This window comes from Seriola aureovittata, chromosome 13 (genome assembly GCF_021018895.1).
Source record: "Seriola aureovittata isolate HTS-2021-v1 ecotype China chromosome 13, ASM2101889v1, whole genome shotgun sequence".
In the NCBI taxonomy this organism is placed as follows: Eukaryota; Metazoa; Chordata; class Actinopteri; order Carangiformes; family Carangidae; genus Seriola; species Seriola aureovittata.
In genome coordinates, this window is record NC_079376.1 from 14,304,121 (window position 1) to 14,331,168 (window position 27,048).

Below are 27,048 nucleotides of genomic sequence, written 5' to 3' on the forward strand. Positions count from 1 at the left end.
CAGAGATCCGGATCATTAACTAGGATTTGGGATTTTTTCTTTGAAGTAGGCTTGAAATTATTTACAGGCCTGTATTATTATTTAATCTACGTTATTCTAATGATTAAGACCCTCATTTGTCCTGCTTTCATTAAGGGGTTCTATAGAGCTCTATTTCTCAGAATAAATAAATGGATAAATACATCAAAACACTCCTAAGCGAACGTGTAAAAACCAAAAACCAAACCAAAACAAACCAAAACAAAACAAAACAAAACAAAACAAAACAAAACAAAACAAAACAAAACAAAACAAAACAAAACAAAACAAAACAAAACAAAACAAAACAAAACAAAACAAAACAAAACAAAACAAAACAAAACAAAACCATTTAAAAAAAAACACAACACGACAGACACTGCTGGAGGCTTAGAGGAGGACCGATTTTCAGTCCTCCGGACCTCTATCTACCTCCAGGACAGGTATGTACCGTCCTAAAACGTAACACCTTTTAATATCACTTCATTCATTTTTTCGGTGATCTTTCTAGTGTGTTAGGGGTTGCTAAGCTGTTTTTCACCCAAAATAACAGAGTGGATTTACCCTTTTTGTAAATATTAATTGTAATTCCACGAAATGTGTAGTCTAACTTGTTTCTGCCACGACTGGCCGCCATAGCCTCTGGTGATATGGTTTATACAGCCACATTTTGTAATTTAGTCTATTCAAGCCAGTTTGATGGAATCAATGTATCAGGCCTATAGTTATATGAGAATACAGATACAGGTTTGACTGATATGCCCTGACCTTTTCCTTTAGGCCTATATATCTTAATAATGTTACCTATGTGAAATAAAGTCATAAAACACATTTTGGGTTCTTAGGTTGTAAATGTCTTTGGCTGGTGTTTATCTTTTCTGCTTGGAAATAATGTTGTTATAAATGTTGGTAATGACTTAATTAATTAATGTTAATACATGTATTTTGTGCCAGATCTTCTGCTGCCTTTTTAGGACGATAAGTGGTCATACATGGTGCAGCAACCCAAGTGTTTTTCACAACCTGACATTCCCAAGTAGCATATAACTGATCTAGAAATCATTGTTAAATAATTTATCAACCCATAGTTAATTTCTATTAGTTAGGTCTGAGGTTATAACTAGTGCATTATTTGAAACTGGAACCAAAGGAAAAGCTAAATTGAAAAGTAAATCTATAGAAACCATAGATAAATAAACAACAAATTAACAGAAATGTTAGTAGCAGCAGGTACCATGTATTGATTGTTAATCAGTATCCTACGTCACTTCCTCCACGTGGTCTCGGCCCAAACTCCCGCCCGGAACAGTCGTTTGTCAACACCGCCGTGCCGCTGAGACTCCGGTGTCTGTCTGTGTCTTTGTGTGTGTCCGTACCTTTACTCTCTTTCCCCAGAATGGCAGCAAACAAAGAGGAGTCCGATCCCGACGATTTTCTCACCAACGAGGAAGAGCTGGAGAAGGCTTTGTGTGTGCTGGCTGGAAGCGACCCAGAAAACTGCTCCTATTCCCGGGTAAGAACAGCTTCCTGCACCGCATCCCTGCAGCCATCGCCTTTATCCCTGCACCGTCTCTCTTTCTTAACACGAGTACTGCAGTTGTAGACGTAGTAGTGTGTGTTTTTCTGAGAATTTCACGCTGTAGTTTTGTTGTGTGTTATTATCATTTTTCCTAATAGGTTTGTAGTTTCTGTGGGGCACTCAAGAATGAAACTGTAGTAAAATTATATTGCAGTCCATTTGCTTTGGTATCACTACAGTATATAGTTGAAAACTTTCTATTAGAGAATATTAAACTATAACTATAATCCTTTTATTACATTATGTCATAAATAACATGTATACTTCTGTATATTTCTCCCTCCTGTGTTTATTGTTGTAGGGCTATGTGAAGAGACAGGCTGTGTTTGCCTGCAACACCTGCACTCCCAATGCTGCAGAGCCTGCTGGGATTTGTCTGGCCTGTGCCAATAAATGCCACGATGGACACGATATCTTTGAGCTGTATACCAAAAGGTAATTAAAATATGTTTGTGTGTGTGTTGCACTGATGATACTAATGTTAACCGGTAGTTTGCTTTATCATGGAAGTTCTTGTCATGATTTGCCCAATTTGTTTTTTTTTTTTTGTTGTTTTTTTTAATCTTTCTTCTGTAGAAATTTTCGTTGTGATTGTGGGAACAGTAAGTTTCAGGATTTCCAGTGCCAGCTGAATACTGTGAGTGCACGGCTTTCATTGTATCACCCAGTTTGTATGCTATGCACATTCTGATCATTGAAGTTATTCCACTTCTTCTTCTTCTTGACAGGCCAAAGATGAGGAAAACGTTAGAAATCTTTACAATCACAACTTCAACGGCTGCTACTGCACATGTGACCGGCCGTACCCAGACACAGATGATCAGGTATTCCTGTAGTTTCATTTCATGTAGTTCAGATTATCAGGATTAGGTCCGCTGTTTATGTTCTTCCTCTCATCTGTCCCTAAACAAAACGCCTTGTTAAATACCCAACAGGACAATGACGAGATGATTCAGTGTGTCGTCTGTGAGGACTGGTTTCATAGCAGGGTATGTATAAACCAGGTTATTGAAAAGAAAGGATTTCTGAGCACTCCTTTTCATTCTGATTTACATTTTAACACCACTATAAGTCTTCTGCTCTTCATGTAGTCACTTTGTCTTTTACAGCACCTAGGCTGCACTATAGTGGAACCCGAGGAGTTGCAAGAGATGGTATGTGAGGCCTGCATGAACAAGGCTCCTTTCTTGTGGATGTACGCCGCTCACTTTGCAGGTAACTGATTCTCCTGAGCGAAAACAAGCCTGTGTGTTTCACTTTTAACAATAAAATCCGGAGAGTAACATTTCCACTTGTCTTTCCCCTTCAGTGCCACCTGCGATCAGTGTCCGTCAGGCCGAGGAAGAGGAGGAGGTCGATGTCGAGGAGGGAGGAGAAAAGAACGAATCTTCTGAGCCTAGTCAAAGTGGTGAACCATCCACCGGTGTTGAGCACACAAAGCAGGAGGTGAGCAATTACCTTGTGAGTCACTCTGCCTCTGTTTGCATGGAGTGTTCGCCACATTAAGAGCAAAAACCAGGTAATGGGGAGTTAAAGTGAACAAGAAAACCTACTGACTCCAAATCTACACTGGTACTGACTTATCATATGAAATATAAATTCAGGTTTCTTCTCATCACACAGCCCAATATCATTTTTGTCGTGCACACATACCTTTGTTCCATTTTCCTGTAACTGCGCTCATGTTGTATTTTTATAAAGAAAAACATAATTTTTTTAATGTTTACAAATCAGTTTATAAATGGCACATGCATGATAGATACAGAGCACATATTATGACTTGAAGGGAAATGTGAATGAGTGGACCCCCTCACTCACTCATTCAGTACTCCCTATATAATACACACTCAGTGCTTTGCTCTATAGCGAGCAATAAGAGGTTGAGATTTCGGACGCTTATGAAACGTCATCATTTTCACATCACTGACAAAAGCAGTGTTGCCCAATAGTAATTTTCACATCTATAAAATAAATAGCTAGTGGGAAGGGATTGCATGCATGTACAGCATTTGACTGTTCACTGTATTAATTTCCTATATGGCAGCTGTTGTTTTTATTTTATGCCAGTCTGCCACTAGGTGGGGCTGGAGGGTAATAAGCAGATTGGCGAGCAGGATCCTGCTCCTGTTATCGTGCTTTCCCCTCCTCTGGGTAATTAGAGGAGAAATGACCCATGAGGCACTGCTTCTCCTGCTCTGCAGACGGCTTTGGCCAGGCTTCACAGGACAGCTTACTGTAAACTGGTGATTTTCATCGCCCAATCATTTCATCGTGTCAGTCGCCTTGAGACTTCCCCGGATGAGTCTGCAGTGCTGTGTGCGGCGATGTTTCACAAAGCCCAGGTGTTATCAGCTGTCTCTCCTGCCGGTATGACACAGTAACTCACCTTGCCCTCTGCTTTTATTTGCATGTTAGGAAGTGGCAAACCGGAGTTCCCCTTGCAAACGGACTCACGAGCAAATGACAGGCAGCCCTGGAAAGGCCATGACCAAAACTGTGGCGTGCAAGCTGAAGGAGCTGCAGGCCCGGGGGCTGGAGAGGCCGAGACAGGGAGCAGTGTTCTGGCCTTACAGTTGGCGCTCCGAGCTCTGCACCTGCACAAGCTGCAAGGTGGGTCACAGCTGATAGCTCTCAGGTTATAATGTAGGCTTTATTCAAAGGCCACCAGAAAACCACTTGCAGGTGTTTGCTCTCCAGGTTGATCATGGTCAGTTGAACAGTATCTATGAAGTACTTCAGCATCTTTTTTTAATGAGTGTTTCCTCACACATTGGTGCCCAGAGAGCCTACGTAGCTGCTGAGGTGCAGTTTCTCATGGATCAGTCTGACACCGTTCTGGCCTATGAGAACAAAGGCTTGGATGAGCCGTTTGGGCAGCACCCCCTGATGGCACTGACGAGCTCGATGGACCGTGTACAGCAGCTGGAGGTCATTTACGGTGAGCACGGGGAGGGGAGGTTGGATGTGAGGTCAGTTTTCCTCCTAGGATGTAATCATGTTAAGTGAAATTTTTGGGAGAGGTGATTGATTGGGACCTGAGGTGGACTAATTAATCATGTGTTCTTCCCTCAGGTTTCAACGAGCTGACAACTTCGATCACTGCATTTTTAGACCAGTGTGTTGCTGAGGGAAAGGTGAGGCATGGATATCTTAGTGCTAATTTAATCTGGACAGTATTTACATAATTACCTATGGGCAATGTGGATTTCTTTTTACATGACAAATGTGCATTTTTGCAGTCGTGGTTTGTAGACATTGGTCCTTCTTGTGTGCCTTTTTTTTTTTTACTTCTCCAAATCTCAAACCTGACTCATGCCCTCCTTATTTCTATCAGACGGTCACAGTTGAAGCTGTACATCAGTTCTTTGAGGAGCTGCGGGCAAGAAAACGACGCAGAACCAATGCAGGATACCAGTAAGAAGGAGGCCATGCTGCTACTATCCATCATATATGCCAGATTCATATGGTGCTTTGAATGAATGAACATGTCATTTGGAAGATGACCCTTTTTTCTTTGTTGAATAAAGGGCTTTTTGCTGCAACCAATGTGATCCTTAAGCTTGAACAATTAGTGCAGAGAGTACTGATTTCTAGTGATTGTTGTAAAATGCTACTACAAGGGTGAGGATTGTGAGTTTTGGCATTCATTTTCATGTTCAGTTGTTTTTATTGATTATTAGGAATGCCTTAACTTTGAAGCTCATGATGAAAGTTTGTTACTTGAAACACTCATTGATGTTGAATGCACACAGTGATGCATCTTTATGAACAAAAGATATTTTGTTTCAGCCCTATACTTAAAAAAAAAAAAAGAAGTCTAGCTGTGTGGTGGTGATGAGAGTATTTCACATGAACATGATGCTGCCATGTCATTCCTGTGAACATGTCCAGTCATTTGGACTGGGCTACATACCAGTGTGTTTACATTGAGGTTTTTCCCTCTCAAGATGTTTTTCTGGTGGTGACCAGATAAGACCAATGTGTTTGTAAAAGTGAAGTAAAATCACTGTTGTATGTGAATTAATGTTCATAATAAAGTTATTACATATTTCTAGCGTGCAAACAACCCAAATGAGATCAAATGAATTCCATAATATCAAACCAGTTTATTTTGAGGATGCACAAGTTGACCACTGTTATGCACCTTTTGAGGTGACAGTAGAAAAATAGATTCAGTGAAACTAAATGCAACTTAATATCAATCTACAAACATGTTTTCTATGATACCATACAAGTACAATGTACCTGTTAGAATTCAACACAAGCAATCACACATTTCAGATGGTTCAATTTCCAAAGGTGCTAAATAACACTATGTACACAAAACGAGCTACATGAGATTTTAAAGAACTATTTGATGCAGGCTGGTAAGCTGGTAGAAAAGAGCTTGCATAGACATCAAAGTCACTTCTCCAATAAAAGCCCAGCCGCAGGCGGGGGAAGGCACTGACTTCTCTACAGCAAAGAGCAAAACAAGGACTTTTATTCAATGGAACATTGTCCTGGAAAATAAAACAACTACCCAACATGAACATGGAGGAATCTGGAGTTTTGCATTTTTTCCCCATGAAGCAACCTAGATGGAAAAATGATTTTTCTGCTTGGCAACTTCATTACTGCTAAGCAGAGAGCTAATAACCTCAGATCCTCTACATATTCCTGTTACTTTTAAAGTAAAAGGAAAATAGGGTGGGGGGTGGGGGGGACATCTCTACAAACATGGTAATCCACACCACCTACAATATTGAACAGACTGCCCTAAATGCGCGACATTTAAGAATGAAATAGATTCTGAGACACAATCTTTATGTTTTATACCACACATTCTTAGTGAGATTTCATGACAAAGACAAGTACACAGTGTTGTCCACTACAGTAAAAACACAAACCTTCAACAACCACTAAAATGTGATAGAAACCATTAAAAATTCATCAGAACATGTGGAACTCAATTCATTATATACAATTTCCATTGGAGATATGAGCCTGCAATCGCCAACTTTTCTTCAATATAAGATTCCTATTGTTCGAAATTCATTTGTTCCTTTTCCCTTCAGCTAATGAACAGGTGGCTCCTACAGTGCAATGATATGCGTACGTGAGGTTGTATGCCAGCTGTTGGCTGTAACAGGCTTTTATGTGTGTATTTGCAAGGTTGTGGAGCTACAGCTGCTGCGGCTCTTAAACAGTATAAACACTGACTATGCAGATAAACAATCTCCCACAATCTCCCCCGGTGGTGAGTTGGAGGCCAAATGTATATACATAATTTTAGCATTTGGGTTTAGTGAAATCCACCGCTACCACCCAGATCAACTGCCGTGAATGTGCCTGTAGTGAACAGAACAGTCAAAAAAGCAATTAACAGGGGTTGCGATATAATGACATCATACTTAATTGAATAAAGGTAGCTAAAACGGAATATTCCAAGCACTGATTAAGGCTTTAGATTTGTTACTTGATGCTATTGGATTAAACATAACAAGAGGGAGCTCTAGCACACTCTCTGTGCCATAGACTACAGTTAATCATCTCAGTCTCTCTGATATGTACAAACAGACCTGACTAAAGATGGGAGTGTACAGTACTGAGATTGTCTAAACACCTGTGTGTATCAAAGTTAATCTCACGCACACACACACAAACAAACACACACATACACACACACACACACACACACACACACACCTGTTCCAGCTGCAACACCAACAAACCCCTCCCCGCCCCACACTCCATTTGATCACGGTACGTCAGTTGCCATGGCACCCCTATATTTTCTACTGTATCTCAGTAATGAACCCGCCCGCAATCCTCCTGCCTCCTCCACTTCTCTGAAAAACACCAGGCTTCTGCCCCTAAGCTAGACACTGAGAGGCTGCGATAGTTAAAGCCTGACACAATTATCAGACTGGGTTACTGGAGAATGACGAGCTCTGATGACCTACTTCCTGTCGGATCAAATTCCTGCTTTGTGTGACAAAGCCTTGGCCAATTACTCATCAGCACTGCAGAATCATGGCCAGGAGGGGAAAACTAGTCAGGTGGGTTGCTATAGGCATGCTACAGGAAGAAATGGAAATACAAGTCACGGGAGGAAAGAATACAGCCAGACGTATTTACATATGATTTTATCACAATACTTTGTCCCAGACTGTGTGCCATTGTTCGCTTGTGTAAATTGAGATTCCTATCCAGCCATCTCCCCATTGTATCCTGAAAATAATCGAGAGATAGCAGAGCTAATGGATATAGTCTTTGTTAAACCATCAGTTCATAACTGAGCTACATCTAATGTTGTGACCTCCTCACGCAGGATTCACATAGCATAGAGCTAACCTTTCTTTACAATCAAACTCAAGAGACCAATCCATACCAGGAGTGCCTGAGTCATTCTCTAAACCAGCAGGACCAGGCAGGGTTGCAGAGATCAATTACAAACATTGACAGTTAACTTACAGCTCTTACTCTTTCTGACTGTGTGATGGATGGCACAGTGTGATAGAGGTAGGACAAAAGAACAGATCCTATAAATAGCAACCATTGACCACCCCTTTTCCCTGCTCCTGTCAAACACACACACATATACACAAGCACACATTTAGTGCATTTCCATCCATTATGATGGACAGCCACTCATCACTTTTTCCCTTTTCTTAACTCAACCCCTGGCCCTCAACCGGGGTTAAAGTGCAGATTTCTTATAAGGGTAGTCAGGCTTGCTGGGTGACCTGCGGTCTCTGGCGATCTCCTCGCTGACACTGTTCCTGTGAGGCTGCTGGAGGGGACCCGGGCCTGATGATTCTCCAGCTAGAACCATGTCTTCTGGGGTGTCTCTAGGTCCTGTGTGCCTCTCCTCATAGCTGTCCATGTTTCCACTGGGGGACCGTAAATGGCCTAGGCCATGTGTCAGGTCTGTCTCATTGGATCTCCCCCTTGGGATATGTCCCATCCTCAGCTGGGCCCCAGAAGGACTGGCAAGGACTCCATCATGCCTCTGAGAGGTCATACTGAGGACATCTAGCCGTAGTGGGTCTGGGGCAGTCCGTCCCTGCATGTGGCCCTGGGACTGAGAGTCAGAAATGTAGGGGGGTGGATAGGAGCTGGAGGGGTTGCAGCTGTGGCTGTAGAGGTCTGGTCCTGCAAAGGAGGGCAGAGGGTGAGCGGAGGTTGGGGTTGCAGGTCGGCAGGAGAAGTCATACAGGTCAGGGAACTCGGCTTGAGCCTCCAGCTTGGGTTCAGGAGCATGTCTCTTGCAGGAGTGGCCATGTCCAGGTCCATGGCCATGGCTGAGGCGGGCAGAAGGGCAGGGCCCATGGGGCAGATGGTGGCCTGAGGGGCCCATGGGGCTGTGAGGGCCATCTCTGTCCATCTCTACCATGTGCTGCTCCCTCAGGGACATGACTGACACTCCCAGTGCAATGTCAGGCATGAACTCCCTCATAACAGGCTCCATGCTCATCTGCATTGGAAATACAAATATGTGAGGTTACCTCAGAACTGAGCTACTGATAATTCTATGCGCAAACCATCAAGCTGCATTTGAATAAACAAAAACAGCACAAGGAGTCTAGGAAGTAACACACACACACTCACCGCTTGCTGGTCTGAAAGCAAAGCTCGGCCCATGGCCTGCGGGTTGGTGCAGTCTGGGGGCTGGGGCCTGGGCACAGAGGAGTACTCTGAGCTGCCATGCTTGGCAGCTGCATGGCGCTGGATCAGGGTGCGGTTGCAGGGATAGGAGAAGGAACGGGTGGGGGTCGGCATGGGCACACGAGGACGCCAAGCACCCTTGAGCTGAGCATGGCTGGGTGTGGCAGGGGGGTGGTATGGGGGAGGTGGAGGAGGTAGGGGTGGGTGGAAGCCCACTACCCCTTCCAGCTCTGTGAACATGCTATCCATGGCTGGGCTGCTGTTTACCCGACAACGACCCACCTGGCGCAGAGCCAGAATTGGACTCTCATCGCCAAACCGTTCATCAGGGAAGAACTTGTACGGGTTCTGAAAAAACAAAACAAAATAGGAGCTTAAGAGATTTACATCTATTGTGGTGCTGACAAAGCAACCCCTATATTAAGATTTTTTTTTAAAGATTTATCTGCCTGGGGTTGTTCAAGGTCTGTGTCTGCTGCATTACTGAGGTCTGTCAGTGTCCTCAGCCTTAGCATCCCTGTTAGTATCCCAGCCTTAGCAATCTCATCCACTTCTTACCCCTAGGGAAAAACCCTCTGCTTTTTGCTAACCTGCAGTAGCTCAGTGGCTCCGTCTGCCAGACCAAACTCCCTCAGCACCCGCAGCTGCAGCTCATAGCTGACGGTGGCTCCTTCACCACAGTTTAGGGCATAAGCTCTCTGGACTTGCTCTGTGTGTCTCAGCTCCTGCAGCCTCCGGATCATTTCCTTCACCACTGACAGCTGAGGCACTGAAAGATGCAAATAAATACAAACACAGACTTTTCACTAACAACAGTTGTGTTAATATAATAGCTTGAGACTTAATTGATTTAGAATATTATTTTGGCCATTACCCAGGGATCTTAGAATCAGCTGCACAACAGCATAATTTCTGTTACCATTTGGTCATACCTGAACTATTCTCTTACCTGGAATTTCATTGGCCACAACAGATGGAGCTGTGTTTGAATTGCCCGCCATTTGCTGGTGGTTGATCATGTGACAGCACTGAGGCACAGCATTGTTGACCATATAGAGCGTGTCTGGGACGTTGGACATGCGCACTAGTCGCAAACGCACCAGGTCTGTTTGCTCCACCATCATTTCATCAAGTACAGACTGAGGACAGATAGACAGGAGAGGGCAAGTGAGACCAGAAACTAAAGTAATAAATAAATAAATAAATGAATGTACAACTCAAGGACATGGAAAGGGTTTGCAAATTAGTTCCACTTGATTGACACTTAATCTAGTAATGACTCTCTGGTCTGTGGATATGTTCATAAATATTCATGGCCCCGAGAAGGTCTAAAAATTATTAGGAAAGTGTGCAAATGGACATCAAATGAATTTCAGTCAAGTTGATGGAGCCAACTATTAAAAATGGTGAGTACGCACACTGGGCATGGATGGTTTCATCAAGTTTCCCAAGGCTTCTTAATGGTTAACGTGTCCTCACAGAACCTCTGCTTGCTTTGATGATAGCTATATGGGATCTAAATAATCCACCACTTCCTGCGTTGTCTGGAAACTTTATTAATCCGATGTGAATGAGCCTTACCTTAGCCTCCTCCACGTAAGGAGAGAAGAGGCGGGGACGCACATAGATGCCAGCGTTCTTCTGTCGTAACCAAGCATTGGCTTTTCCCCCCTCTGCCGTGGGCAGCATGTCTGAGGGAGGGGTGCTAATCAAACCCCTTTTAAGCTGTGAACAGGGTGAAGAATGTGGATCAATGCTCTGTTTAAGAAGGCCACAATGACTAAAGGTGAAAAAAGGCAGACTGTGAGTACTGACCGCGTCAGCGAGGACATCACTGTTGGGAGGTAAGATGTGCTCAGTTCGGATGAAGGGCAGGAGGGGAGACAGGATCTCTTTCAGCTCTTCCACATCCAGGTCTCTCCTTTTCACACCCCTCTTGTTTACGCTGTGAGCTGTGCCGCTCAACAGGTTGGGCTCTGGGTAAACGAGGACAGGAACAGCCATTAGCAGCTTTTTAATATAATGCATATGGCTGTGACAATTTATGTAACTATGAGTCAACCTGCTGGCTATTTTTCCAGGGAAGTTCAATTTAGCAAATTATGAATAAATATTGCTTTGCCTACTATGTGTTTTCTGAAGCAGGTTGGTAGCCCTGACAATATGATGACTAATATACTTGACCATAAACCCTACAGAAGACAGTCGCTTACTAGGTCAGAACACACATGACATGGCCAATCAGTAAGAAGCCTCTTTGAGGTTAAAGTTTGGCTCCTTTCTGTAATGCTTTCAAGTGTATTTTGGAGGCTCTAGTGAGTGGGTAATTTCCTCAGAGCCATTAGGGGGGCTGCTCGGAGGGTAATTATAGAGTGTATTATCTTACCCCTGTCTGCCATCCTCTTAATAAGCTGCTGCTCGCCCCACTTAACAACATACTTGAGAATGTCCTGTTCACTTGCCTGTGAATGAGAGCAAAGTACAGAGAAAGAGACACAGACAGAGAGTGAGATATAGGACAAGGTTAGATACTGTCGAGAACAAAACTGGGAAGCTGCTAAATGAGGGTAAGGTGAAAATGCAATATGTTCAGACTGTGTCGCAGCAAAGCTCAGGCCTGGCTGGTTTGTTTGTGTTGTTGGATTACAACACTTCACCTCAACCATCTGGTCTGATGCCCGAGTAGATTGGTGGAGCAGATGACAGCTCGGCTTTGATTAGATTCTGGGTTTGAAGGCATTTCCCTCCAGGGAATGGTGTTACTCAACTTTGGAGACCCTGGGTGTCGTCAGTATGTGCTTGTGTGTATGTGTATACTGTGTGATTGATTGTGTTAATGCGTCTGTGTCTGTATGTTTTTAATGTATTTTCACCAAGCAATCACTGAACAAGGTAGAAACCTATTACTGAATCTTCACAACAGAAAATGTATGTTTCAGATAACACATATGAAGTGTAATAGAGGGTGACAACAGATTGACAGGTGATGTTCTGTTTCCTTACCTGCAGGTAGTCAGACTGAATTGCGCTGAGAAGGTGCTCTTTACTGAGCTCGTAGAGAACATCTGAAGTGACAACCTGACTGAACTCTTCGCAGAGGAAGTGCATGGCCTGCCTGTGGACCCACTTAGAGCCATACGGCTGGGAGCTCCACTTCAAGATGGGGACAAGTGAGTCCAGAGACAAGCTTTCCACAACAATATCCTCGCAGCCTGGGAGAGCCAATGAGATAGACAAGCAATTTACAACCTGAAATTCAATAAAATCTCTTTATAGGCACAAATATTCAAAAAACAAGTCCAGATGTCAAAGCCCACAGTGTAACATTTAATAAAAACCACAAGAAAAGTAAAACAGCTGATACAGTTTAACTCAAAACTGGAATACAAGAGCTAATTCTTCAGCCACTGCCAGACCGTCAGTCGTTTTGACTCATATTCACTGACCCAGGAAGTCTACCTCTAGTAGCCCCACATCCTCCTTACTGCATTTCCTAAATCAGAGCACATACCAGAACAGCAGGCAGTGGTTTAACTCTGTAACACACCAACCCACAGAAATGCCTTTGATACCTTGATGTGCTTCAGTCTCAAGCTGCCTCCTCTTAACCGTGATAAGTAAACACAGCAGCCTGAGGAAATGTGCACAAGCACACACACTTTGCAAATGTGTACACACTTGTTTTCATAAATCAAAAATGCATTAAAAAACCACAGAAAGCTCAGGGAATTATGTACCTGCTGCTCTGGCAATTTAAAAAAGAGCTAAGTTTTGAAATTCAGGCCTACACTGGCACTCAAACACTTATTTTAAGAGGGATCCATTTAGGTAGAATTAAACCCCCCCAACATCCACTGAGAATAACATGATTGGTTTGGTTACGCTATCTATGCCAATCCCAGACAAGCCAGAGCTTCAATAGATCAATGACGTTTAATACAAAACGGACATCCGTGGAGATAAAGCCAGACTGACTGACGTCCAGCCAGAGCTGCTCTGAACTGAAATACAAGCCTTCCAACCTCCTCATTCCAGGCCATCCTGTCCATCAGCTCTTGGTTGGACCATTAGAAACACTCCTCTGGGAAACTTTTATCTTAAACTACAAGATCTAAGCTGCCTTCCCACCCCCAAACCACTTTCAACATGCACTCTGGGAAACTGGACACCAGGGTTGAGAGTGATGAGTCCAACAATGCTTTTCCTTTTGAATCTGAAGCTTCATATCCATTCAAGCACAACTCGCATATTTTAAGATGAACACATACAGTGCAGTACACACACGTACAAAATAATGTACATGCAAATTCGCATACATGCATAGACACACACACTTATGGTGCACTTTCCCTTTTGGGCATCTTTAGTTGTAATAGAAAGTTAGAAAAATGCAAAGCAGGCGCCCGCAGTGGTTTTAAAGAACAGTGGAAATCCTGCATCGTTAAGAAGACAGATGAAGTTGAAATGTGGACCCAGGCACTTTGGCTTTTTTATCTGCTATAAACAGACTGGAAGAGGAAATGGATTCCCAACATCTGTGCCTCTGTCTCCACCACTCATCCCTGTGCTGTCTGTCTTGTAGAAAGTGCTTTAGTTAGTTTCAATCTTTCACCTTTGCATCTTTGCCCAGACAAGCAGGCACACATGCACAAAGGCAGACAATTCCCCACTTGGGACCAGTGACAGGGGAAAGCAAACGGCTCTGTTCTGTGTTAGCCCATTAGAATTCACAGCGACAACCAGTCTTTTAAAATGCTGCACTTTTATTATGAGCTGGAGATTAGAATCAGCATTATATCTAATACTAACCTGCCTCCCCTTCTCTCCACGGGTGGCACACCACATTCACTGGAGCGTACCCGACTGACAAGAATATCAACACAACAGCAGGAACCGCAACAGCCAGCTCTACACTACACCAACTTTGGGGGATGTATGCATTTTGTCTTGCTGTTATTATTTGGAGCTCTGTGTTTATGGAGCACACAGCCTCTAAAGCCACTTAAAACATCAGCTGCACTCAACGCTCTGTAAACAAGCCTGTGGATGTAAATCATGCCTGATGATCACTCACAGGCCTTCAGTCAACACACTCCAAACAATCCAAGATAGGGCATTGAAAGCACTGGTCAGCCAGTGAGCATGGAAGGAAAGATGGAACTACAGTGCACACACTGAACCCACACCAACTGGCTATCATCTCTGCGGTGCACTTGAAAAATTAATAAGGCTTTTAATATTGGTTGCCATTTGAGTGAGATGGAGTCATAAAGGGATACACATCTTGAGAATTAATAGGGAAGAGCTCAACTGCTCTGCAAAAACCTACATGGGCCAAAACTTCACACAGCCAGGGGGCAGCAGTCGAGGAGCATGTGAGGGGGGAGACAGTGTGACAGAAGAGAGGGCTCTCTCTCTCTCTCTCTCTCTCTCTCTCTCTCCATATGAAACCTCGGACATAAGCCTCTCTGCTGCCTCCTGAAGAGACATGGCAGCAACTGAAGTCTCCAGTGGTGGGATGGACTTATAAAAATATCTTCTGTCATAGTCAACCCACAGATGCCAGGATTATTTGATACTTTGGAGTGTGAGAGGTTCAAAATTTGGAAAAAAAACAGTGGAAGAGAGATTTAAAAAAAAAAAAAAAAAAAAAAAAGAGAAAAAAAGGGTAATAACAGGAAGTTGCAGAATAGACAAAGAGAGGGGACTTGGATAAAATGACACCGGGTCAACCTCAACCATTTCACCACATTCCACATTGAGGTTTCATGGGAACTGTTTAGAGCTGTGCAACACAGTGGGAGAGGGAGGAGAGGGGATAAAAATACCCTCTAGTAGGGGCTTGAAAGGGGGGATGGGAGGGAAGAGGAGGTGATGGTGTGTGGGGATGACACTATTTGCCTCCTCACAGGCTTAAGCTGCCAGAGTGACCCTGAGAGTGACACTACTGCTTGGGGGTGGGAGTTGGTGTCTAACCAGCTGTGTGTACAGTGCAAGTGTACAGTGCTATTCAGATCACGGCACAAGTCTTAAAAAGGTGATTGATTATTTGCTCTTTTGTCAATACAGCAATTCAGCAGCTGCCAAGAACTAATCCTGCGATCTAAAAAAAAATTTATACAAGCATGTTTATTGCTGTTGAGCGCATTGTGTCCCAAAAATGTTTTATATTGTTATCTTTATCTGTATAGTGTTATAGTACAAACAAAATATATAACAAAATTGCAGCACAAATAACACTTCGTAAAAGTCTGCAGCATCTGTTCTCTGTAATCTATACATGCGTAGTGAATTCAAACTAAACTTTATAAATCAATGTGCTAGTAGAGCATGCAAGCTGCTTCACGGTAAAATCCTTTCAGGCAGAGAATCTGATGAAAGCAAGGCACAGAACAAGGAGGGCTTTTACTTTGACAGTTTCACTGAAGTGTTTTGACTCACAACAAACAATTACAGAGTGCATTTTTGATCTGTTTAATAATATTGTAATTTGGCGGTTAAATGAAAATAATACTGTTTTGATTGCATTACACAGCATGAAGCAGTGAAATGGTGTGCTTAAATCGTTTAAAGCATCTCATATCACCATTTAAGTATTTGACAAACTAATTCCCATCATCATGGTTCTATGAAAGATAAGATGGTTATAAGATCATACTCTAGATCTGTCAAGATCAAGATAGACAGGCCAAAACTTTTTGTGTGCATCTGAAATAGGCTGCTTCAAGCATTGCATATTGCGAAGGTTATTCTGATTGAGGCGGAGCTTTGTTAGGCGTGTTGGAAACTGGACAGCACTCAGACATGCCACTCTGGAGGAGGTGAGAGTGACAAAGTGACCGGCTTATGTCAAACAACGGCTGTAACCTTTGGCATGTTACTGGGGCCATTCTGAAACAGTGGCAAGAGTCAAAAAGGCAGTGTCATCCAAGTAAAGATAGAGCAGTGACGAAGTAGAAGACCAGAGACGAGGTGCTGACAGAAGCTCAGATGCACTGTGTGTATCAGACAGTAAGCCGTCTGCCCCTGGAGACACAGACAAACCCTCAGCCAGTATCACTCTGCTACTGGCAGCCGCAGCTCTAACACCCATCACAGTCAGCCAAGCTGTTAAACACTAGCCTGATCTGCACAGCCATATTGCACATATGCTAATGTATGCATAATGTAGTTTTAAAGACAGGGTAGACTAATTAGACAAAGAGTGCGAGACACATATGACTATATGGAGGGAGAGTTTAAAGTACACTAGCTACTATTTCACAAAGAAATCCAGCCAGTTATTACAAAATCCAACTCGCATTATCACTTCAATGAAAACAGACACTGCCTAGACTGACAATTTAACTTAAAGGCTATTTAACGACATTATCACTGCTCATATTGAGGGTTTTAAGCAGTTTGTCCTAACTGAGATCCTAGCAGCACTGACACTCATGTCAGTGGACTGTTTGTCAAAGAATGAAACATTGTAGGATGAACTATGCTTAAAAAATAAAGATGGACAATGAAACACATTTATCAAAACATTATGCATCTCTTATTGTCCTAATTATCCCATATCACAACTTTAAATAAAAGTCTATGTAAAGCATTTGACTTCAAGTTCAACTAACTGTAATTTAATAAGGGAGTATGAGAGAGGAAATACATACACTCATGTACATGTCTTGATACAGATCAAAGTTATATTGATCAGCCAAGTGTAGACAATGTTGCTGTAAGCACATCATGTCTAAAGAGAATTTTTTATTTTTTTTCCATGTGCTGCTGATTCGTGTATGTGTGTTATAATGTGTGTGCTTTTGGCTTACCTTGAGCTAGCATACTGAACTCCAAGAATAGAGCGATATGGTACAGCTCCATGGCCTCCTCAGTGCGGGTGCTGGCCCCACGGCCCCCTGACACGAGGGCTTGCACCTCACCGAGGCTGCTTGCTGAGGGGCTACCCCGCAGCACCAACCCAAGCTCCACCACATCCGTGTACATGCAGTGGAGAATAACCTGTACATATTTCCGTGGAATGATGGACTCATCAAGCACTATGCGGGTGGGTGTCTGCAATGTGCGCTCTGTCATTTCCTCTCCTGTGCGGATACGTCTCTGCAAAAGGTTCCTAAAAAAAGGAGAACGCGCTGAGAGGATGGCCTTGTGTGCCCTAAGGTCCTCGTCAGGGGTCCTGGGCCCCCCATTGCCTGCTGAGCCCACTGTTGGTGCTGCAGCCACAGCCCCTCTCTCATTACAGCTTTCTATCATCTCAGAGTCTGAGGAAAAGCTGAGCAGAGCGTCATAGTAACACATGTAGTCAAACAAGCCCTTCATATCTGCCTCCAGGGAGTTGGGTGTGCCAAACTCCTCACTGAGCTGTACTAGTACATCCACATTCTGAAGCCTGGTATCCTCCGCTCCACCCACCCCAAACTCCCCAGTGTACAAGTAATGAAGCAGGGCAGAGAACATGGGCACATCAATGCCAGCTGTCTCAACATCCATGAGAACCTCTGCTCCATAGCCAGGGGATGAGGACAGCAGAGTCTTGAAAAAGGGGCAGCGGGCAGCCAGGATGGCCCGGTGAGCAGGGAAGCAAGTACCTTGGAAGATGAGGTCCACATCTGTGCAGTACTTGTGCTGGTAAAGGGCAGCAAGATCCCGCTGCAAGCTGGGAGCCTCGGCACGTGCCAGGCTGGCCTGGAAGCTCAGCTCCTTGAGGGCTGCTGTGCCCTCATACTCTTCCACTAGAGCGTTTGTGTCACGGACGTCCCATCCTGATAAAAGTTCCCGCATCTGCCGCGCATGATCTGCAGAGCGGCTGGACTTCCTCCTTTTGATGAACCTCCGTTTGAGGGTTGCTAAACCAAGGCTCTTCTTCTTCCTGTCTGTGGGCCGCTCATGGCCGTGCTCCAGGCTGTATAACTTAGACTCCCAGCCATATCCCTGCTGAGAGTAGGATGAGGTCCCTGGAATGAAAACATGCAGGTTAGCTTCACAAGAATTTTATTTTTTGTAGAAGCACACAGAAATCTTAACATAGAATGTAAATAACATGTTTACGTCATTGCTAATATTATATATATATATATATATATATATATATATACTAATATTGTGATAGTTTTGATGATATCTGTTCCCCAGATATTTCATTTTCTTCTGATGAGACACGAAACTTCATAACCCCAACACCATGTCACTCGAGGCCAGACTACTAGAAACACAATCTGTCTCTGGCACCCCTGTGGTGTGGCCAGCTCTGTCAGGCCAAGAACACACTACCCTGACCCAGTTACCAAAGCATTTGGATCTGATTCAATAGTAGAAAAAACACAGAATCCCTTTATTTTGTTTTGTTTTAGAACCAATTAAATGCTTTATCCTGCTTTGTACTTCCCAATGCACTTCAGTTCATTCTCATACTTGGGTTCCATCAATTACACAGAATAGCAGTTATCTTTGGCTTGAGAGACAGGACTTGTACGTCAGAGGAGGTTCTGCCAAGGAGATCCTCTCTGCCTGCCCTTCTCTCAGCATCCATCAGTGTGACCCAAATAGTAATCATTCTAACATTGTGAATCATCTGTGGCCCAGACTAGCTGAACCAAGCAACTACAAAGCAAATAGCAAACCCCAGAGGTCTCAGGGGCTACTGAGATAATTTGACTCCTTTAACAATAAAGTACAAGTCTACAAAAACCTCAGACCCAAGTCATTTTGAAACTGAAATGAACAATGTTTTTTGTTAAGAACGGATTTATTTGACTCCACATATGAAGCAGTTTTTCAAACCCCCTGGCACTGAGGGCTGCTGGGAAAGATTTAAGAGCTATAAACCAGAAAGACTCCAACCACTGATTTAGGAGAATCAAAGATGTCTCCAAACATGCCTCCTAATAGAGAGTGATAGACAGTGATCTCTAACAACCAATCAAAATCACTTCAGGAACAAAGGCAAGAAAACAAAACAAAAATCCTTCACATTAAGTTTCATGCTGTAGCTCTGTAGCTGTTATGCCAGTCAGTAGAAAAATGTGACAGTTGAACAAGCAGCCTTCAGATGGTTGGAGGTTTTTGCTAAAGGATACTTTTAACTCCAACTCCAAATATTTAATGTGATTTTGGTTAACCATGTTGGACACAAGTTTCGTTGCATATTTGCCCCTCATAACACTTCATAAAATCCTTATGGTAATGTAGAAGCATTGCTTTAACACATTTGAATCGTTTGTATGAGTCAATGGCGTTCAAGCGCTCTAGTGCACAAAAATATTCACCAATTACCTCTTGCACAATAACTTGTCATGGAAGGTGGTTGATCAAGTCACACACTTTTAATTCTGCAGTAGGCTCACACTGAAACACTAAAGTGCGAGTCTGGCCATGCTAGACCCCCATTATGTGTTTGTAGAGGGAGTGGATAATGCCAATCATGTGAATCATGTGTCTGACTAATAGTTCAGGTAACAGATATTTTATCATATGCTGACTGAAAATACAGAATGAGCATTGTCATTATTGACCGAGTTAACCATGCAACTAATCACAATAAACGGAATTAAACCACTGATAAAATACTTACCTATAAAAGTCTGCTGTGCCTGTGCATTTCCCCCTATGCGTGGGGAGCAAGAGTGTGGATAGCTGGATCCATTGGCACCCATCCTCACTTCTCTTCACTTGCTATTTGGGGGTCCCCCCTCTTGCTGAGTCATTCTGCTCAGACAACGTATTCCTCTCAATCCTCAGTCGTGGGTCAGGCACGGATCCTCCGAAGTGTCCTCAGAGCCCCAGGCCCAGCCTGCCATGCCTGGAGGAAGGAAGATGAAAGACGACAGAAAGAACAGTGGGAGAGATGTTTAAGCCGAAGAGTGATTACATTTTAAATGTTGCTGACTAACATCTCACAGGGATTACAACGTGATGAGTTTGGACAGTTTGGATCCTGTCAAAATATAATAAATGGCCAGGGGCGTCAATGTTAAGGAAGCTGAGCAGAGGGACATCTATTACTATCCATCACACTGTTTCAGCCCCATTGATTTCAGTGCAAACATGAATCATGGCTGCCATGGCAATTTTACAGGCCTGAAATGCTAAAAATTCTGTCGAGGAAGTTTTTTTAAATTTTTTTTAAAGAATGTTCATCTGAAGATTGTGTTTTCAGGCTCCTATCTATAATCTTGAATGGTGACTTATCTTAACAGAGACTTCCTCTGTTTGGCCCTCAGGAAACTCTGACTGGCAGTCAACAGCAAATATAATGCAGATGTATGTTGATTTTGTAGGGAGGCACAACCCACTCTGCTGTTGCCCTTCTTGTTCATTTTAATTGTTTAAACATTTGTAGTCTAATGAATAATTTGGATGTTTTTCCAGTTCAATGTGTATGTGTATCTATGCAGTGTATAATTATAATGCATTTTTATTGATAATTCATTGACCAAGGTCATATCAATTAGAGCCAAGCAGCTTAGTATTATATTCTCATTAAATTACCATGAAAGTTCATCTCTAAGCTACTTTTCAAACTGTGTCCCTATTCAGTTCCAGCCAGTACAGACAGATTCAACTAAGGCGTGTGTCCCAGCTGTGACGACTATAAGTTGTTCAGTGAAACTGTTCGGTGCTCAACAGCATTGTTTTTATTAGAAATGTCATGTTTGAATGCAAAATAATGAATGATGACACAGGGGTGGACAATATGGTGATGTATACTGAGACAATACAAATTTGTCTACATACAGTTGTGGCTTTCCCTTTAATACTTCTAGTTGCATTGGGCCATCATGGTCAATGTTGCAATAACCAGAACAGCTTCATGGCAATATTGGACTTGTGTAGGATTTTTGCATCAATATGATGAAGTCATTTCATTTGTCATATATTAGTTAATCAGATTAGGCAAAAATATTCCTGTATGGTCATTTTGTCTTGAATTCTCGATAGGCCTTAGAGTCCATTTAGCTGCCTAAGTGTCAGGGTCCTGGTATTGCGCATGCTGGCTCACACAGTCGTGGCTTAGAGGAACACTCAAACTGAACAGTGTCATTATCAATGTTATTAGTAACACCTCTGCTGTACCGATAAGTCAAAATGTCGCCCATCAAAGTGGCCTAGTGAGTTTAAATTTACTATAGATAGACATAGTATATCTACGCTGTAATATAAAACAGTACATGTACCTTGATAGAGGATCTATCCTTATTGCACACCCCAAATGTGAGATTATGTAGTAGGGTCAGCAAAACCAAAGTTAAAGACAGAAAAATGTGTGTTCTAGATAGGGACAGATGTGAGCAACTGCACTGGCTGTCACTGGGTATGAGCTAGCGATAAACAGAGCAACTCATTAACTATGCATACTGTCAACCAATCAGGCTATTAATTACACACTGAATATATCCAACTTCATTTCTACCAATAAGTAGATTGGAGATCAAAAATAATTTTAACCATTTTCCAAAGAAGAGGGAAAGCTTCTCCAATTTCCATGACACTTAAGTCTTGGGCAGCATTGCATAAATATTCCCTTTAATAAACATTATTAAGAGTCTTTGAAATGTAATTCTCATTGCTCTGGACCTTTATATGTAAATATATACATTTCTTCTTTCTTATGTATGAAACCAGACAGAGAACTGAGGTGTGATGGGGGATCTGTTTTATCTCAGCCTGCTAGTTTTTCCTGCCTACCATACTAATAAATCATTGTGTCTGCCCCTGTAGAGCAGCACTCCACAGCCTCCCAAGGGTGCAGTGGAAAACCACAGCCTTTTACTCCAAACACACAAATAGTCACCAAGCAGTCACACTGGAGCACTCCAATAAAAATGTTAGTTGATCTTTATTTCATTAGACTGCTTTAAATAAGCCTCATCTTCACAGGGAATTCATTTGGACAAAATTAGAAATTGAATTTGAATATGTAGGAGAGGAGGAAGCCCTTGAGATATATACTGTCTTGTTTACAAAAGGGGGTGGAGGAGTTGGGGGTCCTCAAAGGAGCACAGCAGAGGCAGAATAAAACAAAGCAACGAACACATCAATTGAATAATATGCTGACTCCCAGCTCGGAAGACTCACAGCTTCAACTCATTCAAAAGAGTGAACCAAATTTAACTGCAGCTGCAGTGCAGAATTCTAAAAGCATAATTTAGGACAGCTATTTCCTTGAGACCTGACTCACACTGTTCAATAAGAAGCATCTCTGCCATAATCTCTCTGATGCTGAACATTAAGACACTTCTCTGCAGTTTAGACTGAAAGAGTGTGCAGCTCTGTCGGGCTCAGGCTGGGAGCAGGGGAGGGCAGTGCCACAGACGGGGGAAGGCAGACGCCGGCCGAGCTGGACTATGCGTCCCTAATGAGAGGTGACAGGAGACACTCCCTGCCCCCACCTATCTCTCACTGCACACACACATTCACACACAGACATACGCACCCTTCCAAACTGCTCACCTTGCCTCAGTCATCTGGATTATTTTATTTTATTTAAATCAGGCACTTGCAGAGGTTTAAAAGTCAGAACCCCAGGCTCCCAGAGAACATTACCATACAAAAATGCCTGGCACAAGAACAGGACCGATGTATTATTCAAATGACAGTGAGGGCACTTTATCAATCATTTATGTGGATTTCCTCATCATGGCTAGAGAAAAGGGAAGAGGCAGGGTCTCCTTTCCTGTCTGCAACCCAAAAATTCAGGAGAATGTTCTTATTATTTCAGTGCAGACTTTTACAAGTCATCTCCCTAAACCAAAGCTCAGCTAATGAAATGCACAAATTCAACATTTTGAATCAAAGTGACAGAAGTAATGAAGCTAGGATGCCATGACAAGACTTCAACAATCAAAAGCGATGTGAAGAATTACTTGGGCAGTGTAGCACATGATTGAGAAATCTCTATTTCTTGCATTTCTGGTTATTCTACAACGGTTTCTGAATCTAAAAGGCATCCATTGTTATTCTAAAATGTTACAAAGAAACCTGGTTACTGTGTACTCCAGTGGTCCTACTGTGAGTCCTCTGAATGAAATGATGAAATCACAGTTTTTTGATAGTCACCTTTGTTAGATTCAATGACCTAATCTTCTGAAGATGAGCAATCATGGTGCCAACATCAGCCAGGCCTGAATGAAAGGGCAGCAACAGCAGAGACACTGAAATTTTGTGTGTCCCCTAAATACTTGCCTGTCTAAAATAAGAGTAGATGCAAAGTGCTCGCTGTATGCATGTTGAAGCTCTAAATACACAGCTGATTTAGTCCATCTCTTGACTTGCATACAATGAAAAAGAAAGATGCAGGGATTGTTCAATTAATATACAGAAAATACAGGGAAATTATGGAAACCTATACCTTGTTGTTGTTGCAGTTTAATAAGTTCATAGGAGAATATAACCAAAACGTTTCAATGTCACAAAATGTGTTAAATGACCTGTGGGGAGAGTTGGCCATTATGTGCTTTGCTAACCAAGCTGGACAGAAATACTGCTTCAGACAGTAATTATAGACTGTTTCACTCTTTGGTTATTTGATACAATCAGAGGCACTCTAAAAGGGTCATAATAAGCAATGCCGCGGTGAGCAGAAACCAGAACTTTCTAACACAGTGACCTCTATGGTATCGATGTGTCTGCAGACATCCTACAGTAAGATGTGCAAGTGGAATATGGATTGCAGGTGGAGGAAAAAAAGAATAAATTACCCCTTCTAAACTAAGAATTTCATATTATGTCTGAAATGATCGCTGGAAAGACAAAATTCAGAGGCAGAGCAGACTGCTTACCTCTGCAGTGTTTTTGCCAATCAGGTCAATCAGTATGACAGAGAATCAGGGCATTGGACTTATCACTAACTCTGCTGGGAGGGCTACAGGAAACTACAGGAATCAGAACAGGCTAGAAAACAGCAACAAACTGAAATGACAGAGACAGACAGAGGAAACAAAAGTGCCCACAATGATGACTCATGGTGGGCAGGCTCTGGATTAGCCTGTGTCAACCAACAATATGAACCGTGGTGCCGCATATTTGACATTTCACTGGCTATGTTGTCAGCTGATCACATTTTTTTTGCCATGATACACAAACAAAACAGTGGATATCAGAGTCAGGTTTGAATGAAAGGGCAACAACTGCAGGAACACTAAAATATTATATATCCTTAAACACTTGCCTGGCTAAAATAACACAGTAGCTGCGCAGTGCTCTTTATATGTTGTAACTATGTATTCAGAGATTTTTTTTTTTTTATTAGTCCAATGCTGGCATTTTATTATCTCATGAAGTCCCATCACACTGATCCCAGAAGAAACAAATTTACTTTCCTGACTTGCATACCACGAAAAATATAGATGCAGGGCTTGTCCAATTATTATGTTAAAAAATAGAGACAAATTATGTCAACTAATACCTTTTTATAACCGCAGTGTAAAATATACACCTAATCAGCATAAACACATTGTTTTCTTTTAGACATCTGAGTGAAAACATCATGATACTAAGGTGACAAAGCCTGACTGGATGAATGACATTCTCTAGGTCTGCTTGCACACTGAACAGGGCCATCTTTTCAATAAAGAAATGTTAAGTGTGCACACACTACTGACTATACAAACACAGCCTGACAGTCAATCTCCAGAGAATGAATGGCAACTCAGGGAACAATTAGTGCTTATTTTAAGTGAGTTGTCAATGCTGCTTGTTGAGTTCTCCATCCTACTGGCCAGGGCAAACAGCATTCAGGCCAAAGTCCAGCTCATTCAGTTAGTCTGTGGCAAGTACTTGCAAGCTCACAGCCTTTCATGCCAGTCATGGACTTCTGAGCATACAACTCCAATAATTACATGTCATTATGTGGCCCTGCAGCATTGACTCAAATTCTTAACCTGGTCAAAGGAGAAAAAACAAATATTGAAGAACACAGTAAAGGCACCTTTTCCAAACCAAAAGACTGAAAGAAATACACAGGTAGTCTCTCAGAGGAAGAAGGGGTGTACAGAATCTTGAGCCCAACCAGAATTTCAGTGAGATTACAACAGGATTAACATGGTGTACATATGGCTCCTCCACACTTGTAAATAAATGGTGACCCTAGCAAACATCATTGTTAAAGAAACCCCTTGGGACAGCTTAACAAAAATGATTATTTGGGTGAGTTAGGCAAATAGTAATGCAGACTGTGAACAAGTCAGGATGCCTACAAATTGCAAAAAGGATACCTGCAAATATACAGCAATTACTGCATTTACTGACCTTTGAATGTATACTAGATATTATTTCACTACTGGAAATTATTATGACTTTGGTAGACCAATAAACCCTTATTCACAGGTAGAATATCTAATAATCGATGATAGACTATATTGTTGCCATAGCACATCCTATCAACAACTATTTGACACAGGCAATAAACAGCAACATGTAGGCTAATCCTCAAAGTTAAATGCACATCCATCCTAAACTTTTTTTTTTACTAAGCTGGCCTAATAAACAGGAAAGAAGTGTTTCCTTTTGTAAAAAAAAAAAAAAAAAAAAATCAATCATTTGCAGTGGCTTTGTTCGCCTTACGTTAACGCGGAGCTATTGTTGGTCTTTGGGCTACTGGTGGGCTATCGCGGCTCAGCGGAAGCCCTGGTTAAAAGTGCTTGTAAGAGCAAAAAGCAAGTGGTTTGTTTGTTTCAGCTGATAAAAATGGGAAGTAATGTCCAAATATTTCGCTACAGCCTAGCAAGAGGAGTCATATTCACCACAGCCCTGTAATTAGTAGCATATCCTAAGAGGCTAGCTATCTCTGCTGTGTCGCGTTGACTTTACCCCTCGGAAAGACCAATTTACTTCGAGCAGTATGCGATGCAACTGTTGAAAGCGAGCGGTCAATATATTTACCAGAATGTGGAGAGCTTTGTGGGCATTATTTTTCTTCGTATCCCCTCGTAGTTTAGTCAGTACTCCGACCCAAGTTGTCCCTGGCAGAGAGAGAGAAAAAATGCAGCTCAACACCTTCTTTTTCCAACTCTGCTCATTACGCACGGCTCGACGTCAACGTCCAAATTTGATCCCTAATATGCGATCATTTCCACTTGCATCGACTTTCCAGAGGATTTTCAGCATTTACCTCGACTAAAAACTAAACAAAAACCGTTATTTTACTATCGGTTCGGTTCGGTATTTCCCCATAGTAGCACAACGCCTTGTTGGGTGGTTGTTATGGCCTATCCCAACGCTACCCATTTCAAGCTAGCCAGAATGACAAACGGGGCCTCCGGTCATGACTTTCAAAATAAAGCGCTATATACGTTACAAATTTGCATGTAGGGCGCTTGTGCAATAATGAGCGACAAAGGCAGTTTGAAAACACATGACTGGTATTCTACCTTGAAAAGTAATTTGAACAATGAGCCGTTGAGAAATCGTGGACATAGCCGTGAAATCGGGCACGTCAAATTTGCCCTGCGCCCATGTCACGCCTTTAATTTGGAAGGAAAATAACCTTTCTTCCTTTGTTTTGGTAAACTTGACAAGCTCTCACTGCTTTACGCCGACTGGTTCAGGAGGCCCGTCAGTACTCAGAGCAGGTTGTGCAATATTAAATTTGCGAGTGCCCTCTAGCGATAGGTTTGGAGCAGTGGGGATTATGAAGGCTACGTACGTGTCAAGATATCTTATCAACCTTCCTTTACGTTTTCCCTCGGATGAGAATGCCAGTGATTTTGTAGTAGGCGAAATATCCAGTTGGAAAACACAGTGCAGTGAACAACTGTGGTCGAAAGTTAACTATAATTTAACATTAATAAAATGAGACATTA

General features: G+C 42.5%; 2 protein-coding genes across 3 annotated transcripts; one reads left to right on the top strand and one right to left on the bottom strand.

The window, feature by feature from the left end:
• The first annotated feature begins 370 nt into the window (after positions 1–370).
• Positions 371–5,648, top strand: LOC130180021 (putative E3 ubiquitin-protein ligase UBR7). 2 transcript variants are annotated; one of them, XM_056393294.1, is made up of 12 exons: positions 371–461; positions 1,328–1,531; positions 1,899–2,032; positions 2,174–2,234; positions 2,326–2,421; positions 2,533–2,586; positions 2,707–2,812; positions 2,907–3,043; positions 4,013–4,207; positions 4,379–4,535; positions 4,670–4,731; positions 4,932–5,648. In XM_056393294.1, exons 2-12 carry the CDS (start codon positions 1,415–1,417, stop codon positions 5,013–5,015), a joined length of 1,203 nt encoding a protein of 400 aa, XP_056249269.1. In that variant the 5' UTR covers positions 371–461; positions 1,328–1,414; the 3' UTR covers positions 5,016–5,648. The 2 variants fall into 2 exon arrangements, with proteins under 2 accessions (XP_056249269.1, XP_056249270.1); XM_056393295.1 differs by having other exon boundaries at positions 375–461; positions 1,414–1,531.
• Positions 5,649–5,683: 35 nt separating this feature from the next.
• On the bottom strand, positions 5,684–26,463 carry btbd7 (BTB (POZ) domain containing 7). The gene is made up of 11 exons (XM_056393293.1): positions 26,129–26,463; positions 19,821–20,048; positions 17,062–18,204; positions 12,251–12,459; positions 11,634–11,709; positions 11,063–11,223; positions 10,829–10,972; positions 10,197–10,386; positions 9,838–10,016; positions 9,191–9,595; positions 5,684–9,056 (listed from the first exon to the last, which is right to left on the bottom strand). The coding sequence occupies exons 2-11, from the start codon at positions 19,900–19,902 to the stop codon at positions 8,280–8,282; spliced, it is 3,366 nt and encodes a 1,121-aa protein (XP_056249268.1). The 5' UTR covers positions 19,903–20,048; positions 26,129–26,463; the 3' UTR covers positions 5,684–8,279.
• Between the last annotated feature and the right edge of the window lie 585 nt (positions 26,464–27,048).